Below are 19,856 nucleotides of genomic sequence, written 5' to 3' on the forward strand. Positions count from 1 at the left end.
CCCTCACCCACAACGGCCTGAAGGAGACGCTCCTCGACTTCCAGTGGGACCGCCCGGAGATCGCGTCGCCCGCCAAGCCGCTCCGCAGGAGCCGGAGGACGGGGCTGGCTGCCGGAGAACCCCCGGAGACCCAGGCGCCCCCCGAGGGCTTTGTGAACGCCGTCTTCCTCTTTTCCCCTTGCCCTCACTCGCGGAGGGAGCTGCGGCAGTTTGTGTCGGGGAGCGACGCCCCTTCCTCCCCTCGTGAGTCGCCCACGACTCAGGAGCTGGCAGAGAAACTCCTGCCCAAGAGTGTCCAGGAGTTGATTGCAGACCAGAAAATCACTCTGTTCTGGGTGGACACTGCCGAGTGGTCTCAGGTAATGAGATTATACTGCACAGCTTTCAGCTGCGAGTACTAGCGGGCCATGTTCTACACTACCTTCCTGTATAAGGGAGAGCAGTTTTATGCTGTAGTCTTTCAGTGGTAGGGAAGGGTCTTCAGTTACTGCCACGTAATCTTGTTCATCAAAAGACCGAAAACTGGAATAGTAGTCATCCACATGGAGATAAATCAGTGATTGAGTAAATGTACAATGTTTATTGATGGGTTGTCTTGTGCTTTGAGTTAGGTGGGAATTACAGCTATCCAGAATTGCAAATAAGCTGTCTGAAAATCCTGTGTCTAGATGCACGTTTGAAAACATAGGCTACCTCTTAATGCAGTGGGAAGAGCGTTTTCTTGATTGGGTTCCTGATAAGGTTAATGAACTCCATAAAAACACTCGGAAAGCACTGTTAAGGTGCTCTGTATGTGTTTTTTATGCTAGTTTTTCTAAAAGCATATAATCTTAATTTGTTCAGGTGGAAGTTACCTCACTGCCAGCATTAACTTGAGACCTCTCTGTTCCTTTATTTCAGCTGATTGAATCCCCAGATCATGTTGGATACTGGACAATGTTTGAACTGATCCGTCAGATGGGAGGCACCATTTTGCCGTCTGAAACCTTAGTGCAACATTTGAGTCACCACAGGGCAGATCTTGCTCATGGTTTTCTTGGAAACTTAAATTCTCCAGTGCCACAGAATGTGCCTTGGACCATGCTTCTGCCGTTGGACGCAACTTTGAACTGCTTGTTCTCAAAGCCCTCTGTATTTCAAGCAGTATTCCCCCAGCAAGAAGGAATGATGTTTCTCAGCATGCCTGGTAATTGGAAAAAAAAAAACCCAAACAAAAACCACCAAGACACAGAAAGTGAAATAGGCATGCATAGTAATAGCTGTGATCTTTCATACAGGGTCCCTGATGAATTTCCCTTATGAACAGTTGTAGAAATGATTTCAGATATTTAAGAGCCTAATTAAAAAAAAATAAAAATGTCCCATATGTGCTCTAGTTCCTCTGGTACGAGAGCTATTAGCCCATATTTCCGATTTAGTCTCTTCAGTTTTTCATGCTTCCAGAAGTTTGGATGCCTGAAGAGCTCTTTGCTGGTCCCACCTTATACACGTGTACACTCTTTTCTTCTATGTGCTTTGTCTCAGCTTTAATTTGGCTAAACTAAGAACACAAATAACAAGTCCCTTCAAAAGAAAGCAGATTAGCTTTAAAGCAACATGGAGTGTGCATTGTTCTGAACTTACTTTTCTTGCATTGAAGTTGTCTCTTCCTCTAGATGAAAAAACATTTTTATAAGCTTTAGGACTTCTGCTTTATCTTATCTTTGCACAGGAGGAAAGAAGCAGGAAAGCTGTGCTGTGGTCCTGGAACCACTAGCCATGAGCCAAAGACCACTGCGTTGTCCAGTCAACATCTTCCTGAAAGGTACCCTGACCGGTTGGAGCTTGATGCAGGCTGGCTGCTTTCTTACAGAGAGCTGGATACTGCAGAGCTCACAGGCTGAGCAGGCAGAACATAACAGTTCACTGTTTCATCAGCTGTTACGGAGTCTAGTGACTGAAGAACTGCACATGGTAAATCTTTGCCTTAAACTAATATCTGTTCTGAAATGAGCTGTGACAAAAGGGGTGACAGTGTATCATGTTGTGAAGACAATTATAGTGGTATTTGTTGCACTGCAAATTGCTCATTCGGAGCTAAATTAAAAACATTCCTTAAGCTGTTTGTAAAGTGTATGTACTCCTTAGGTCTCTGTCTTCCTAGATAATGTAGAATTTTTTGTCTTTTTTTTTCAATGTAGGTTGCTGAGGTATCTTTATCTAAAACTTGGTGCCCCTGCACTGCTGTTCTATCCCCGCTTTCTGAAAGCACTGCAGTTCTGACTATACTTGGTACTGAGAGGACTGCTGAAGTTCAGCGATGCAACCTTGAAGGAACTGTAGTGGAGAACTCTTCCCAAGATCGTGCTCTTCACCTCCCAGATGTTGTGAATAGTGTGTTGAGTAAAATTAACACATCAGTGGAAGATTCTCTGGCCAGTGTGGGTAGGTGTCAGGAAATGCAAAATTTGCCATCTTTTGATCACCTCTAGATCTGATTTGGAGTGAAAAAATCTAAAGCTAATGATTTCCTCAGTGAGGAGTCTCTCATTTTTGGGAGCTGTTAATTTTGTCTTGTCTTCGGTGGGTCAGGTCTTGTGGTGCAGAAATCTGCACTGGTGTACCTTTCTGTTTTATTGACAGAGCATTAGTTTCTATTAGCTTGTAGATAAAGCACAGCTACTTGTGCCTGTGGACAAGTTTTTTAGAATGTGGTTTCCTAAAATGTGTCCTATAGGCCATCTGTGGCAAGTAAAGTCTTTGGGTGTGGCTGCATGGAGGCTGCCTTTAGCTCACCTGTTTTATGTTATAGTGAATCTTCTTATGAGTTTCCCTGCCTGATGTATTGGCTATTAAATTGCCACTCCAGGAGCAAAGGTTTGGAAACCTCTGCTTTAGAGTGTCTGCCACCTCATTTAGTTTCCTTCTATATTTTTTTTTTTATATGTCTGCTCACAGGAGAAGAAAATCCTATGCCAGAGTGGGTCCAACGGGAACTGTCCCATACAGGGGGCTGGCATCCTTCAGTGCTTGAAGCATGGTATCTTTCATCAAATGCTTGTGGAGCAAGCTCAGATCTGATGGAGTCATTCAGGTATCTTTCTGAAATATATCTCTGAGTAACAATCAAGGATTTCTGCTTCCTGTTAAGGGAGCACGGCTGCAGCATTACTCTGAGTTTTAGAATTAAATGCTCCTCTTAGTGCTTTTATTTCTGTATTCTGTTTACTACATGCTTCTGCTTCATTGTGTCTTTGTGTGTAGACAAAAGGAACTGGGAACAGGATGTTTGGGTAGTAATTTGCATGGATTAAGATCTTGACAGTTTCAGGAGTCATATAGGTAACTTAAAATGACCCGAGCTACTTGGGGGAAACGTCAGACTTCAGTTCTTCTTATGGTATGATAAGATCCACTGCAAGATACTGAAGATAGTGGTTGTGTTATCACAGTTGGTATTTAGTGGAATGAATAAGCCTGCTTTCTTCAAAGAGCTTGCTGAGTGAAGCATAAAAAAATGCCTAATGCAGGATAGCTTAGATAGCACAAAGCTGCTTATGTATTTTTGTGGCATGGGTCAGTGCCATATCCATTTTGCATCAGGCAACGCTTGTCATGCTTGTTTCCAACTTGGTGTGACCCTTTTGAGAGGGTAGTTTGGGTTTTTTATATCTCTTAAATAAGAGGTTTGGGGAGCAGGCATTGGAAGAGGACTAGCATGTGTTACTTGCACTATATTGCTGTGAACTGGCACCTTGAAAAACATGGTTCCTGTCCACTGGGAACAAGGGATATGCCTCCCACTCCCATCTCCTTTGATAACTATGGTGAATGTCTCTTTTATATAGGCTCCTGCAGGTTCCTTGCACAAACGGGAAGGATGATGCAGACCAATCTGAAGTAGAACTCTCAGAAAGTCTTTCTGAGCTGTACCAGAGAAAATTCAGTGAAACATCTGCTGCAGCTGGACCAGGAAATAACAAAAAAAGACGTATGTATATTTTGGGATTATATGTACATGTTGTCAATTAAAGATAATAAAGACTTCTCAGCACGCCTTTTTAATGCATCAGCCCTAGAGATCTCTACTCTCCTGAGTAGTGGCACGCTTTATATTTTTTTTGTTTCTTTAGAGACAGCATCATTTACATATTAATATTAGGATTGTCTTTTAGTACAACCCAAAATGACTAATTCAAGGCTGCCCAGTGACTAACAAAACCATTACAAAGCAGCATGCAGAGCTCTGCAGTTTCACTAGGTGTTGAAACAGGGACCACTCCAACTACTAGTAAATATTCAACCTCTCAACTTTGTTCTAATTTGGAGAAATAAAACACTTTCTTCTAGAAGAGTTTAATCATTGTATTTCAGTACACTAACCACAGTTACATATACCCTTACCTGATTTATCCCTAAGTTTTACTCTGTCAGCTATTTCTATTTCTGTGACATAAGATTGCTTCTTACATATGTAACTTCTGATTATACCTATATAAGTTCTTATGCAGAGCAACGGTTTTCACCTGCTATTTACTTAGGGAAGTAGCCGCCTGCTATGCTGCCTGTACATTTATGGCATGGAGAAATACAAACATTTGGGACTGTGTTTTCCACTAGAAGGTTACTAATCGCACTTTACAGTAACACAGAATTCAGTATTATGCTCTACTTTAGGTGGAGTTCCTGCCCCAGTGTGTCTGAAAGCAGAACTTCCTTTTTTTTGGTGTTGCAGGTGGGGTTCCCCGAACTCCAGTCAGGCAGAAGATGAAGACCATGTCCAGATCCCTGCAAATGCTCAACGTAGCAAGACTGAATGTAAAAGCTCAGAAGTTTCAACCTGATGGTGCACCACCAACAGGGAATGAGAAGGTTTCACAGAAGCTTTCAGCAAAAAAATTGGATGAAAAGGTGGAAGAAAAGGAAAAGGCACTTAAAATATCAATAGGTGTGTGTTAAGTTATCAGTCCTGATATTTGTAGGTCATAGGGGATTTTTATGTAAGGGAGAGGCAAGGATAATAAGTGTTGGGTGCTCGGGAGCGGACAAATGTTTGGGTTTCTGTATCTTCAGCTTGGCGCAGAGTGTTTATTTTTTTCCACCCTTCTCCCAGTTAGTTTCTATAAATGTTTTTAACCTAGTGTTACAACTACTCCTAGTGTTATTTTTCTGCCTTGACTCCATCTGAAAAAAAACAATAAGGAACTAACTTTTTTTCTTTAACCCAAAGAAGTAGAGGGAAGCACCCTATTTACTAATTATGCAGAAAGAAAGGGAATTTCTTGACTGCTACAGTAACCTGAAAGCTTCCTGATCTACTCTGAATTAAGCTTATAGTTTCTCATGGGTCTGGACCTGGGACTGCTTCTGTTAGTGTTCTGTGGTCTGGATGCGTCTTTACTGGAGAAAATCTCTTTTGATGAGTCACCTCTGTTCCCCTCTTCAGCTGGAATGAGTGTTTTATCAGTAAGGTGTAGTGAACAGGTATTTCGTTAACATAGACCATTTCCCTTGCAGACTTCAAAACTGAAGAGGAACTGCAGTCTCATTTAATTGCAAGCTACCAGGAGGCTGTTGCTGAGGGAGTTCTTTCATCTGTGTGTGCCCAGAATATGATCATGGCCATTAAAAGGTTCTTGAAAGCACAAGATGCCAAAGAGAAAGAGGTAGGTAAGAGCATGTGGGCAGGGTTGTTACTGATCCGGAAAGTAAAGCTTTTAGTGTTTCAGGCTACCTTTTCTTAAACTTACCTGAAGTTTTTATGCACAGTTGCAGGCAGTCAAAACAACAACCACTAACTACTTCCACCTGTGCTGGCTCAATAATGAAAAACTGTAGGTAGTTGTAAAGAATGTAGGAAAATCCAGTTCAGTTATCAGTTTACACCTTTGCTAAAGGTTGCAAAATGTGTCTTTTTCCTTTACATTGACCTCATTCTGAATTTTAATGTCACTTATTCAAAGTCAGTATTTTAAAAAATACATTCTTGCAAACTGTATTTTAAAAAAGGTGCATCTTCTGGTTTTGTTTTATGTGGCAAATCTAGGCCTACTACTGCTCCAGGAAAGAGAAATAGTTCAAGGTATTTCTTACAATCTTTAACACTATGTATAGACTTAAAGTAACTCATTGAAACCGAAATTGGTAAACTTGTGAGTAATTGAAAAAATAACTGTGAAAGACAAATCTATAGAAGAAGGCCCGAAGCTGCAAGCAAGTGACCTTCTCTGTGATTTTAAGCTATAAGTTCTTCTGTCTTGTGTCGTCGTGACTTTGCTGCTGAAAGAAAAATGGAATTCTTTTCCTTGAAGAAGAAAAAACCCAAGCTATTTCCAAAAGAATGGGTCAAGAGAGTAGGGGGGGGGAAAACTGTCCTGCAGACAGGGAACAGCCTTGAAGTTTTTGCTGCAATTATGTGTCTCTGCAGGTGGCCTGTTTGGAAAGAGTCAGAAACCATCTCCTGAAGACCAGCAAAATGCTGAGACAACAGCATGGTTTACAGAAGGACACCAAAGTCAGAGAGTATGAGACACTGTTTACTTCAACTTTTGAGATACTATGCGGTTGGTTAGCAATTTTTAATGGTGGCTTTTTTGTACAAGTGGAAAAGTATTTACATGGGGTAAATATTCCAAGGAGAATCTCTGGTTGCAGTAAAAACATTTCATTAAATGCAAATATACATATGCTGTGTGATAAGCATTGCAGCTTGTATCTGAAATGAGACATCTACCCTGCCACCAAAATGAAATGTTAACCAAATTATGCTGTCAAAAGGAGCCACTTCCCCTCCCATGCTTTTTTGAGCATACCTTTTGCAGTAAATATGCTGTTTCCACCAGAAAAAAAAGGCAGTGGATGATTACTTGTTTTCTTAGGTGCCGACTTCAGGTATTTTTGCGCCTTGAGTTATGTCTTCAGTGCCCTTCACTGCAGAGCAACAGTGACGAAATGGAGCAGCTGTTAGAAGAGGCAAGTAGATTATACACTGGTTGTGTTTCTGGAAGGCACTAGAAATGCAGACCAGGAACCTGTAGTTTTCCCTTGATTTTTACACACTATGTTCCTTGCTAAAAAAAAAGTCTGGTGTTGCAACTGTCACAACTTAATTGTTTTCCCACCTGACTTTCTCTTCCAGATGACAGATACGCTCCGTATTTTATGTCTGACTGAAGACCCAGCGTATCTTACAAAGTTTCTAGAGGAAATATTAGAATTGTAAGTTTTTTAGGATGACTTAAGTGTTACGGGGCACTGTGGTTTTGGTTGGATATCTTCTTTGAGTAAACAGCAATCTACAGCTTTGATTTACTGCATCTTTGTAATTTTCATAAGCTTAGACATGTTCTGTTTGTTATGCTTATATCTTGATTAAAGAAAAAGTAGCTGATAAGTAAACTAATGAAGAAAAAACAGTTGATTTTCAGTTGTTTTTTTGATTGACATTTAAGAACAAAGAGGTAGTTCAAACCTTGGAACTGAAACACCAACAGTTTTGTGGGGGATTGTATTTGATGTGGGTTCTCTCTGATGCTCTAGGTATATGAATTCTATACCGAAGACCCTTGGAGATATTTACTACGGTCTCGGTACACAAATTCCCCCAAAGCTGGCATCTGTTCTGCCTTCAGACTTCTTCAGTGATGATTCTGTGACTCTGGATAGCAAATCTCCAAGCCTTCCACCATCTTTATCATCTGCCTTAACTCCCAGTGCTATTTGCCTACGCACTGAGAGTGATCAGCTGGAGGAGCTGCGCACCAGATCTGCCAAAAAGAGAAGGTAATAATTCCAAATAGGAGGGAGATTGTTGCAGCCTGGGCTGTGGCTGAGGAGTCATTTAAACTACAGCTCAGTCATCTTTGTTTCTGTTGCTGGATAACTAGTTGGGGCAAACTAACGCTTGCTGATAGCTCTGTAAGCCTGAGAGAGAAATACTAAGGGCTCCAATTTTTCATTTTTAACTTGCCATTGTTGACTTTATGAAAGTGTGATCTTGGTTCTGTATGTGTTTGTCTTGTGCACAAGTAGAGTTCACGAGCATCTTCCATGAGAGGAAGAGGATGTTCTACTGTGCAGTAGGTGACCTTACATTGCTAAAGTTAAAACTGTGATTTACTGTAGACCTCTATGCTGGGGATCCGGTGCACAGTTTAGCAAATTGTGAAATGAGTTTTAATACCAACCTTAAAGTTAGGTATAGCTATTGATATTGCAAATCATCTTTCAGTACTGTAACATAGGTGAGGTACCAATGCAATTTGCAGTCTGAATTTAGGTAAAGACTTCACATCTTTAGAGTCAAACCTAAGTTTAATTGTCATTGGGTTGATACCTATGCTTCAGCTCTTTATTTTAACTTAATCTTTATATACTTTCTAAAGGAATAATGTGTTAGCCAGACACAGGAGCATGACAGAAGCACCACAGAACTTGCGTCAAATTGAGATTCCCAAGATAGCCAAGAATCCCATCAGAAAGGTAAAACTCTTGCAAGAGGATTGTGTGTGGGTTGCTTCTGCAGGGGTGCAGCAACGTTGCGAAGTGACACTTGCGTGCAAAAACTCTTACTAAGTGAATACAGAGCATGCATTGTATCAGCTGAACAGAGATCAAAATTGTTTTAAAGCAGTAACTGAAATAATGTGTGGTTCGGAGGTTACAGTTAATATTCATAATAAGTAAACATAAAATTAAGCTGCCATTGAGGCTAATTTCTTTTTTGTTTCAGGAGAACTTGCGTTCTTACCTTGCCACTGAGAAGTCCCAACAGATGCCTTTGTTGCAGAAAGAAGCAGTGCAAGGTATATTGACTTCTAGCTTTTCCATGGAAAGGTGCGTCTTCAGCACATGTTCTCCCTATAAATTTTAGTGAGCCATGATGAAATTATGCTGAAGCATGCTGGAAATCTGAAGGAAGTTTTGCTGAATTCTGCAAAAACTTTGAGGAAAAAATAATTGCTGTATTCTGTGTGTGCTCACATGCAGAAAACTAAGTCGTGTCCTGAAAAGAAAACCTTTCCATTCTTCCTTCAGTCTTGCAATTATTTCTATCTTCTCTGTACTGAAAAGAAAACAAGGACACAAATGAACTCCTGAATCTGGAAACAGAATATCTCTCTGCAAAATAATGAATAAAATTAAATCCCACGTGCATTCTCTGAACCAGCATGTCCTTCAGTTGAGATTTTGTAGCTCACTTAATGTTGCTCCACCTGGGACACTGACTGGCTGCTTTTTCTGCTATGGCAACTGCTTGTAGTTTATTGCTGGAATAATGCAAATTTGTGAGAGGACTCCAGGATGGATTTAGAGGAGGACATGTTCCAGTAGCAGAAAAACAACTTTTCAATACTTGTGGCCTCTAAAAAGTTGTTTTTCTACACTGGTGTGTGATGTTCCCATCTCTAGTGGCCTGACGAAATTATCATCGTGTGATGATTTCCCCCCCCCCTTTTTTTTTTCTTTTTAATCTGATAATTTCTTGCTTTGTCTTACCTCACAGAGGTTACAAAGGTAAGGAGGAACCTCTTCAATGAAGAGATACTTTCACCATCGAAAAGGACTATGAAGAAGATGCCCAGAAGCCAGTCAGTATCTGCTGTGGAAGGCTTAAGATACAAATGCACTGATGAAGGCACTAAAGGTAGGATACAACTTGTACATGTAGGATTGTTGTGGAGGAGCTTTTGCTAAAATTTCTATTTTTGCATCCTCAATTCAATGAAGCAATTATATGCTTTCAATGAAGGAGAAAATATTTTAGGTCATTGCTGTGGTGTTTGGAGGGTGAATAGGATGGTATTGAAACTGAAACCTATTTTTTACTGAACTCTACATCTCAAAGAAAACTAATGTTAAAAATGCTTGGTTAAAAAAAGATCTGTGAATGAAAGATGGAGAATGAAAGTTCTCAGTAGATTGTCTGACACAGTACTATTAATAATATTGAGGGAATGGGAAAGAAGTGTAGACACTAGACTCCAAAATTATGATAACTTCTGAGTGCTGGGAGACTGCACAGTGATTCTATACTGACTGTCATTCTTAACCTGGTCTATACAAAATTGGATTTATTTATGTCTTAACTGCTTTATAATTTTATGATATTACAGCTCTTGCTTGATTTTTAGATCATCGTAAGTTACTGACCAAGAGAGTTGCAGAAACACCACTGCATAAGCAGGTCTCCAGGAGACTACTACATAAGCAGATCAAAGGCCGGTGAGTAAGCTATTTCTGAATTTCTTCAATAAGTATTGTATGTCTAATTAATGCCTATGAGCCCAAGAACCAGGTATCTTCTTTGTGGTCAAAGTATCATCTTCACCTAAGGCAGTAAGGGAATGAGTGGAGACTATGTTCCATTGTCTGAGTGGGGAGAAATACTGCTTGCTTCATCGTGTAAGTGGGGTTGCTTTAATTCCCGGAGCTGACTTCTGTTTAGGTTCAGTTACTGCTTTGAGGGCTTCTGAAGAAAAAGTCTGTGCTGTATTTCATCAACTCCAAGCTGAAATTTAGTATTTATTTCCATGTAGAACTGTGCTGTAGCAAAGTGCTTACTAGTTGCACACTTGGAGTTGCCCCTAAAGCAATATATTGTTGTAGACTACTGCTTTTCAGTCTGTGTGGTAAGTTGTAAACATGAATAGTATGCTAAGTCCAAAATGTCTGCTGTTTCTCAAGGTCTTCTGATCCAGGTTGTGACACTGGTGTTGTAGAAGAATCTCCAGAGAAGGCCATAAATGGTAAGCACTGTTTTTTGATTAAAGGTGGTTTTGCTGTGTTGTAGCTTGTAAGCTGATCATGCTTCAATTTAGGTAATTCACAAATAGTCAGTACTATTCTTTTGGTGGAGCACAGCCTCCTCTGATAGAACTGCTTTCTGCTTTTGACAAGTCTGTATAGTAGAAGTTAAGATAGATAGTAACTCTTTAAAATGAAAATAAATGAAGGGCTTTTACGGTGAACAAGATTCTGAGCTGCTACGATTATTGTCGGACTGGCACATGCAGGGTTTTCTTTCAGTGTAACTTCAACATGTTGTGCTGTGACCATAATGCTGCTCTGATGTCTACTGTAACAGATAGCCACCTGACTCTGTGGAGTGTCTCTGTTATGTTGGCTACTGCTGTTTCTTATCCCCAGGAAGGAAGAAGAAAACAGCATGGTTCAGCAAGCAGGAAGATGAAATCACTAGCAAAAAGAGACAGGAGAATTAGCTAATCATTTAACCTGGATGTAACTTGGCTTTTCTAGCATTCTTTCCCCTATAACTGCTAGAGAGGGGTGGGAGAGGAGGATGCATCATAATTTGGAAGGAGATTTGTATGCATTAATATTCAAAATCCCCAAGAAAGTTGAAGCTTTCTTCTTCACATGCTTCCCTCCCTACTCGACGGAGTTAGCTGTATGGCAGTTTCTTCTTAGAGTGTGTTCTTTTCAGTTATGAACTGTTCCTGAAGATGTCCCCATTGTTGAGGGAGAAAGAAGGCTCAATCTCCAATATCCTTAACTTTTCAGAAGCAGGTTTGAGAAGAAGCCCACGCATCAAACAGCTATCTTTGAATAGGACCTGCTCTGGTGTTTTCTATTCCACTACACAGCCCAGCTCACAAAATTCACAGCGAGTCCATCAGGGACAAGAAGAGGAGAGCTGTACACTCCAGGATGTAGAAGGTACTGAATGGGGTTTGAGCAGGCTAATATTGCTGATCTGAAAAGCTGGCATGGATAGCTCTAAGTTTGATATGATTTGGCTCTAAAGAGACTCTAAGAAGCTAAGAGCTATCATGTAGTATCTTCTGTAGACAGAAACTCATTCCCAGTAATGATTTTTGAATTGGGAATCTGAATTTGGAGGATGGTAAGGCAGCTATTTTTATGATGAATACACTGCCAACTTAAGAAACTAGTCAGGCAAATCTAACAGAATACCACTGATTGTCAGTCTGTGTTCCTTAAATGCAGTGAAATTCCTGTGAAATATAGGACAGAAATCCTAAAGCTTACTTGCAGTCTACTCTGTGGCAGCATAAAGCAATGACTGATGGGATCTTCTTTGCTAGCTTTTTCAGTAGGATTATCAGCTATAAATGGTGACATTTGGTTCTTTATATTGTACTTACTAGGATCCTTAGTCATGAACCAGAACTTTCTTGAGCTACAAGCTATAAATAGAGTAAGAGGCTGAGCTATTTTGTATTTTTTTTTTTCCCCACTAGAGCACTCTTTCTACAGATGGATATTAGTTTCATATTGGGAAATAACAATAATTCTGGTGCAGCTTTAACATTTGGCTAGAAAAGAACATGCCAGGGCTATAGGCTTTGTACACTACTTGTCCATACATCTAAAGTGATTGAGACAATTGTTCATGGCAGGTTACTTGGTGTTAGTTGAATTGTACTGTTCCACTTTACAGGCATTAAGTGGCATTCAGAGACCCCCACTGTCCAGACTCCCAAGAGGTTTTTCTTTGGTGCGGTCATTGACATGTGTAGTCCTGTAGTGAGGCATTCACCTGGAAGGCGGAGAACAAGAAAAGATTCCTTACACTTAGAGGAGCTGACTGCCTGTCAGGTAGAAACACTTAACTCTTTCTTCTCATCCCCTTTTTCTCTTCATGTTTTGTGAAACATACACATCTTATGTTTAGTGTTTCTGTTAAGTCTAGTCAATTTTTTTTTGTGTTCTAAATCTTGAGAAGTAAATATCAAGAGGGCAGATAATACTGCTGGAAGAGAACAAGCGTGATTTTTTTTTTTTCTTCCCCCCCTGCAGACTCCTAGAAAAACACCTAATAAATTTGCCCAGAAGCCACTGAATTCTGCTAATAAGCTACCAAGGAGATCACCTCGCATTCTCCACAGGACACCACAGAAGCTAGAGAAGACTCCTGGCAAAAGTCCAGCTGCTAAGCAGACTGCAGCTAAGTGTTTGGGAAAGTACTTTTCTCATCCTGTACAAAGGGTCAAGTCATCATCTGTGTTAACTGAAAGTGAGAGTGTTCACTTACTGCAAGTAACTTCTAAGGATGGTTCTCCAACAGAAAGACTTTCCCCTCCTTGCAAAGAGGCTGGCTTACAAATACCAGAACATGAAGGGTTCGCAGTGCTCAGTGGCTCATTACTACCTCTGACAGATTCAAATCCAGCTGCTTCTTCGCCCTCTGCCATCCAGGAAAGATGTTTTACAGAATTGCAAACTCCAAGACGTTCCTTGAGATACCACTCAAAACTAGCATCTCCAGTTGGTACTGGGAGGCAAGTCCTCCCAAAGGAAATTCAGGTGCAGTCAGATCTGTTATCTCAAGCAATTAGAAGTACTCCCAGGAAACTTGAAGATCCAGGTTCAAAACTATGTACCAGCCCATTGAGTGCAGAAGTATCGCCCCTTGCTGTGAGGCTAGAGCCTCCCTTCAGTTCTCCTCTCTGTGAAAGTTCCATGAACGCTGTGGCAATCTGTTCTCCTTCCGACATGCAGGCTAGGGACTCTGACTGGGAACCTGGAGCATCTAAACCATCTGTTGAAAAATCTCCAGGTATTACTGGCACTTCACTGAGGTCCCTGCTTCACACATCCAAACAATGTGAACCAAAATCTGGAGGAGAGAACCTCATATTTGCATGTGCAACTCCTCCTAAAAATCAGGACAGTCATCATGATAGTGGTGTTAACTCTTCTGTAGAAAGCCTTCAGCTTTGTCAGTCCCAAGTTACTGAAAATACCCCTGTATTGGAGAAAAATAAACAGAGGGGTGTAGTGTCTCAAAAGTCTTCTCCAATAAAGGACTTGGAAAACTTGGAAAAGCATATGTCTCCAATGCCTTCTGCTGGAGGGCAGGTACATCCACAGAATGCAGAGATAGAATGTGAGCAATTGGTTAAGGAGGGAAACTCCAGTGCAAACACCTGTGAATCATTCCTTAGTGGTTCTCAAACTCTTAGTGATGACTTGGAGCCAAGAACCCTGCTGAGAGAAGAAAATACAGGGCTGAAGGCTCCAAGTCTTAAGAGACACTCCAGATTTGCCCTGAATGCTATACCTCCTATGCCAAAGTCTGCTCCTGCCTATTCTTTACGCTGCACTGCAGACAGGAGGCAGCGGGAGGCTGCAGCACGGATGGGATATCCTCAACTTCCAGCCAAGTTTTCTACTCCTAAAAGTCGCTGCAAACTGCCTTCTTCTAGCCCACCGACTTACGAAGTTGAACTTGAAATGCAAGCTTCAGGCCTGCCTAAACTTCGCATTAAGAAAATTGGCTCTTGCTCATCATTGGAAGTGCCACCTGAAGCAAGTGTCAGCAAACCCAAGGGAGGAGAAAGCCCCTTTGGTGATCTTGCTATGACGTGGTGTAGCAAGCACCCAGGAAAACTAGCAGCTGCCTGTGTTTCACCATCCTGCTTTCGCTCTTTCCACAGTACACCTGGGAAAGGTGGAGGACAGACCTATATATGCCAGTCATATACCCCAACAAGTTGTGCCTCTAATGCCACCTCCCCATCCCCCTTAGAAGCAGGAGTTCCTTGCACGCCTTCTCCAAAGCAGAAGGGGAAGACTACCCCTGATGCTATCAACGATTGGCCTCGGAGAAAGAGAGCAGCAGGCAGCACTGCTAACGCTAGCTGTGGTCAAAGTGAAAAGAATGCTGATGAACAGAGGAGAATGTCAACAGGCAGAGAAGGAGAGATGAAGATCTTGGAGCATTGCAGCAGCAAAATAACAAATACTCTTGGGGAATTTGAACTGGAAGGGATTTACAGGCTCCAGGATCAGGCATCTCCTAGTGACTCTGAACCCAGGACTGATGAGGGCTCTGCCATGGGAACTTTTGGCTTGAAATCTCAGAAGCGGGTCTTTACTTATCTATCACCAGAAAAGAAGGAGAATCATGATGCCAAGAGACCTTGCATTGATAGGTGCAACTTGGATCTTGCTGGCTTTTCCACAGATGAGGGCAACAGAAGCACAGCAAGGATGGACTCTGTACTTCCAGAGAAACCAGGAGCATGTGCTCTCATAACTCCTGAGCAGCACAGTTGTGTAGGGGATGATGATGTCTTCCTTTTGTCAGGTAATTAAGTGGCATGAATGACACTATTGAAATTCAGAGTCGGTTAAAATGTGGGGTAGACAAAAACAAGAACACAATTGTTTTCTGTCTATCTGAGGGAGAATGAGGTGGAGGGGGAGAGTGGGTTGTAAATCACTTGGAAGTTAATTATGTGGAGAGGCAGGCTGGATGTGAGGAGTTCATCAATGGAGTATTAATGATGGGAGAGAGATCAAAGAAATAGGAAAGAGCAGGAGGCTGGAGGAATTAAAAGGAAAGTTTGAGAACTTGGAGGATCCCAATTGCATCCAACTGGCAATTTATTTGGGTTTGTGTTGATGCTGCTAGCTGTTTCTGCCCAGCATCCAGTACTGACGCCAACTGTCTTAAGTCTAAAGCCTGGCTGCTTCAGTATAGACTGGAGCCTTGGGGGGGTTAGTCCTGTGGATGTAAGTATTTATCAGTGCTCCAATTCTTCTATCTGCCTGTGGTGGTGCGCCCATTGAAAGTGGGTATCAGAAATGATTGCCTTGCTAGCAGTAATGTTGTATCAGTAGGTGTTTAAGTTTAAACTACCTCTTTGCTTTTGCTGTGGGTACAGATGATTCAGCTGACCTTGATGAAACAGGCTGTTTCAGCTCTGTAAGCAAGGCCTTGTGAATTTCAAATGCTTAATCCAGTATTGTTCTAGAAACTACATATTATGAGGACCTATGGCAGGTGTTGTTCTATAGTCATTGTGTGCTCTGAAGCATTTTCAGTGTCTGTTTCCTCTTGCAAGGAAAGGTTTATATACAGAGGCAGTGTCTTACTCATTCAACAGGTCTCAGTGAGAAAAATGGGCAAACTTTAAAGCAATGTTAGTCTGTATTCAGGACATGAAATAATAGCAGTATTTAGCCTTAAGCTCATCCTGTAAGAGACTTGCTGTACCTACAGACCTTGTTTTTGTATTTACAGACCATTGTGGTTATAGCTTTTCTTCCAGGACACGAGTTAACTGAAGAGTAACTATCTTTAAGAGTGAAGTGCTTTTCTACTAAACCACCTAAGAAAGTTAAATGTGCTAGGAGCTAATTTCAGACTGCTCTTTACCTTTCTTGATGCCAGAAACCCATTGTGACAGCCTAGATTTTGTGTCAATAAACTCAAAGTATCACTTTTACTGATGGAAGCTTCAAGGTAGAATAAAGGCTGTGTATGAGACTTACCTGAGAGCACTCTTGAGTTGTCAGTTTACTGCAGCATCTCACTGTGCTTCTCCAGGCTCAACACCACCACTGAAGAGCACGCTCTCTGCTAGCAGCCTTCTAGCACTGACCCGATCTCCACTGCTGTGCCAGGGGCAGACACCACCATCTCGGAGAAAATGTGTCCAAGGTAACCACCTGTGCTGTAAGGAAGGGCAGGGCTTGAGCAGACTCGGTGTGCTCTCCACTTGCCTGCAACTAAATGAGAACAAAAGCATGCTGTGCTAGGGATTGATTGGTCTGTGGGCAGAAAGCCTGTGGCTGTATCTGGCACTTCAGTGTCTCCATTTCGCATGATTCCAAGAAACTTGGCATGAACTGGGAAGTTTGGAAGGGAGGGGAGGTAGCAATGAAGAAAGAGCAATGTTTGTTCAGGAAGTGCAGCTTACTGTTCTTGTTGTTTCCAGTTGGTATTTGGCTTCTTGGAGTCAGCAGTAAACTTTGGCAAACTGTGGCTTTAATTTATTCTTTCTATTTTGTAGAAGAGGAATCTGATGCCTTCCAAATTACTGCTAACCAGGAGCTGTCTCCATTCCGCATCATGGCTTCCAGGAGGCGTTCCCTTAGCAGGACTTATTCACGGAAAAAGCTGCTCAGCTGAAGTTTGGAGCCCAGAACAGTATGGGAAACTCTGCATTATCCCAGCTGTACAACATCCTTTTTAACATGGACCTTGTATTTGGTGCTGGACTGGAGCTGTCTTGTGTTGGTAGGAGACTGGATGCAAGCATATGATAGTGGAAATAAGGACCACTCTACAAGGTTTTGTTTGGGTTTTTTTTTAACCTCAATTGGAGCATCTCTGCATCCACTCAAAGCCTAGCTTGGTCTTTCAGGCACCTCTCCTGCATGTGGTTCCAGAGTTCTGCAGAGAAGGTTCAATTCTACTAGACAAAGAGGGAGAATTGTCACTTTTCTACAGCTTTATTGTAAAATAAACTGATGTGAATTTTCATTGTGTCACTTAATCAGAACTCTGTCTTTAGCTGAAGTGTGGGTGGCGGATTGGGGCTGCAGGAAGAAGGATGCTGGAGGTGAATGGGTGGAAAACAAGCTGTGTGTTCCTGCTGTGTATCTTGTCCTGATACTAACTGGGTCCCTCTGTTAGTTGCATCCAGTTTGTCCCACAGCTTAGTGGGAAAATAACCAGCAGATTAACTCTGATGGATTAATGAGCAAATTACTCAGAATATTTGACAAATGCTAAAAGAGTACAGAGGAGGGGAAAGATAACTTAGCAGGGAACAGGGAAGGAGAGGAGTTGGATTCTCCCTCTTTGCTGATCACAAATGGGTTTGGTGTATCTGCTCCTGCCCACTGCTGGGTAAGCTGGTGCTGATGGAGTAACTTTGTTGTCCTTTTCTGCAAACTCACAGTGATCCAGAGAGGACCAGCTGGGGAAACTTCCTTGAGAGGTATAACTGGAGATGACAGTTCAAAGACTACTCTTTACCAAACTGAGTCACTAATTAAATAGTGACTTAATTATCTGAGAGATGTGCTTGCATTCTAACCCCATGAAGACAGCAGGAGCTGTGATTCAGTGCCTGAGATGTAGCCTACAAGGGGCTAAAATTGTGCATTCTCTTGGACGGGCTGTTTTTTCCCCTAGGATAGCAATCTGTGCATGGCAGGATATCGGTGGGGTGACTTCCCTGTGTCTAGTGAATGCACAGGAAGCAGAGAGCTATGAAGATAGTGTGAGCTCATCCTGAAACCAGGCATGGCCATGCAGAAGTTTGTTACATCGCTTTACGGCTTTGAGGGGCTAGATAGTATTGAATGGAATTTCTTTCCTGGAAGCACTGTTTGTTGCAGGAAAGCTGACTGTTTCCCTCTACCAAGAGAGGAGGAATGGTGTGCTTACCAGTGATTGTTTTGCTTGTGGGAGAGGTGTGCCTGCTTCAAGGATGTGGATTGATACACAAGCATGAAGCTCCAAGACTACTACTTCCAAGTGGGATGGATTCTTCTTTTCTCTGCCAAAGATCTTTGTTTTCAACAGTGGAAAATAAAGGCTCTGAACTTATTTTTTTTTTGGCTGCTCAGCCACATGTAGAGCCCTCAGTAACGCCCCCTCAAAGCCACTCCCCTGCAGGCAAGATCAAGTATGTAGGAGGAAGATCATGAGGTCATTCCTTCTTCAGATGCTGGCTTTTGACTTGGTGTATGTTACTCCTCAAATGGTAGTTGTGGTAGTTGTGCTCCTTGTGATCCCAAGCTGAAGCAGTGGCTTGCTTTGTGGGGTCAGGCAGCCAAGCTGCTGTTTTCCCCCCTTGCCCTTAAAGCAGGTACCCTGGGCTTTCATTTCTTGCTCTGCTAGCGTTAAACTTATGTCCCCTTCCCTAGGTAGATAGCGTCAATGTTAAGTTTCAGGTTTGTATTTAATCTCCCTTTACATTCAGACTAGAAGTTTTCCCAAGAGTAAGAAACTGCTGCTTAAAGCAGCTTATAGGCTAGAGCAGAAAATGGCACTGAACCAGGGTTGCTTTTATCCTGGAAGCTTCAGACAATTCTGCTGCTGTCTGGAGATGCTTTTCCTGCAGCAACTCAATGTCGGAAGCCTACCAGCTCTGACTGCAAGCACTTACAAAACAGGTGCTTAAACATTAAGGCAACACGGTGACAGCAGCTGAGTTCCCATGCAGTGAGGTTTAAATAGAGCTCCTTTCCTACATACCCAGAGTAAGTGACTGGAGCCTCTGACAAATGACTGCTTCATAAAAACTCACTCTTGCTTTATTATAAAAGTTACAGTAGAAATGTAAAAAAAAACCCAAAGTTACTACAAAAATCTATGTATAAGTTCTGCAGGACTGCAGAGTATCTCCCTCTGAGGCTGCTAGGGCTGAGCAAGCCCTGCAGAAGTTGCCTAACTGTAAACAAGTTTTTAGTGTTAGAGGCCAGGGCGGGAGGTATCTCCCACTTCCCAGTGTTTAAGCTGCTGAGGGCATGGGAGGAAAGGTGTCCGGTCAGCGCTGTCTGGACTGGCAGCATCGTGGAGAATGTAGGCTGATGGTCCCACACCTTACACACTTACGATGAAAAGTCATGTCTTGTTTTTCCTCAGGCCCCTGAAAGGCAACAGGTTTGTCGCCAGGCTGACTTCAGGGACAGGAAGGCTCTTAAGCTCACATCAGCAATATCTGCTCCTCCCTGCCCTGTGCCGGGTAAGTGTTAAGCCTCTGTCTAGAGTGGGTTTTTCCTCACGTCTATCATTGCTGGGTGGTAAGACACTGGGGTCACGTTCAGGCTGGCTCTGCGCAGCTCCCGGCGGGGCTTGGAGGCAGGAGCAAGGCTCCGTGGTGGGTGTACCTCATGGGGCTGCCCCACTCTCAGCAAGTGCTCGGCATCTCTCTGCCGAAGGTCCCCAGGGCTGTCGTTGGGCAGGGAGGAACGCCGCCATGTTGACGGCAACGGGGCATGCACAAGGTCCCTGCTCTCATCCCTGACCCAATGGCTTTCTTCAGCGACTGCCACAGACTGTTCCCCAAGGCTGGACTCCTCGTAGGTCCCAAGTGTAGGGGGAGCTCTGTCCCCAGCCCCATGAAAGCTTCTCTCCATCCCTGTAG

The 19,856-nt window shown here is 42.5% G+C and overlaps 2 protein-coding genes across 2 annotated transcripts in view; one reads left to right on the forward strand and one right to left on the reverse strand.

Moving 5' to 3' along the window:
* Window positions 1–2: 2 nt before the first annotated feature.
* Window positions 3–16,885, forward strand: TICRR (TOPBP1-interacting checkpoint and replication regulator; the record flags this gene model as incomplete). Its single annotated transcript, XM_009886149.1, has 22 exons — window positions 3–359; window positions 901–1,186; window positions 1,712–1,953; window positions 2,181–2,424; window positions 2,941–3,073; window positions 3,828–3,970; window positions 4,715–4,927; window positions 5,497–5,645; window positions 6,407–6,501; window positions 6,858–6,951; window positions 7,118–7,197; window positions 7,519–7,761; window positions 8,364–8,460; window positions 8,711–8,783; window positions 9,485–9,625; window positions 10,113–10,203; window positions 10,666–10,727; window positions 11,503–11,658; window positions 12,404–12,561; window positions 12,763–15,055; window positions 16,301–16,414; window positions 16,767–16,885. Coding segments are annotated over 22 exons (5,583 nt in total), but the record flags the coding sequence as incomplete, so codon positions are not given.
* A 2,588-nt stretch (window positions 16,886–19,473) lies between these two features.
* KIF7 (kinesin family member 7) overlaps window positions 19,474–19,856 on the reverse strand; it is a 9,866-nt gene continuing 9,483 nt past the window's right edge. The window contains exon 18 of the mRNA XM_009886150.1: window positions 19,474–19,850. Within this exon, the coding sequence (XP_009884452.1) occupies window positions 19,474–19,850 (377 nt within the window). The remainder of the gene's footprint in view (window positions 19,851–19,856) is intronic.

Source organism: Charadrius vociferus, unplaced genomic scaffold (assembly GCF_000708025.1).
Source record: "Charadrius vociferus isolate BGI_N301 unplaced genomic scaffold, ASM70802v2 scaffold365, whole genome shotgun sequence".
NCBI lineage: Eukaryota > Metazoa > Chordata > Aves > Charadriiformes > Charadriidae > Charadrius > Charadrius vociferus.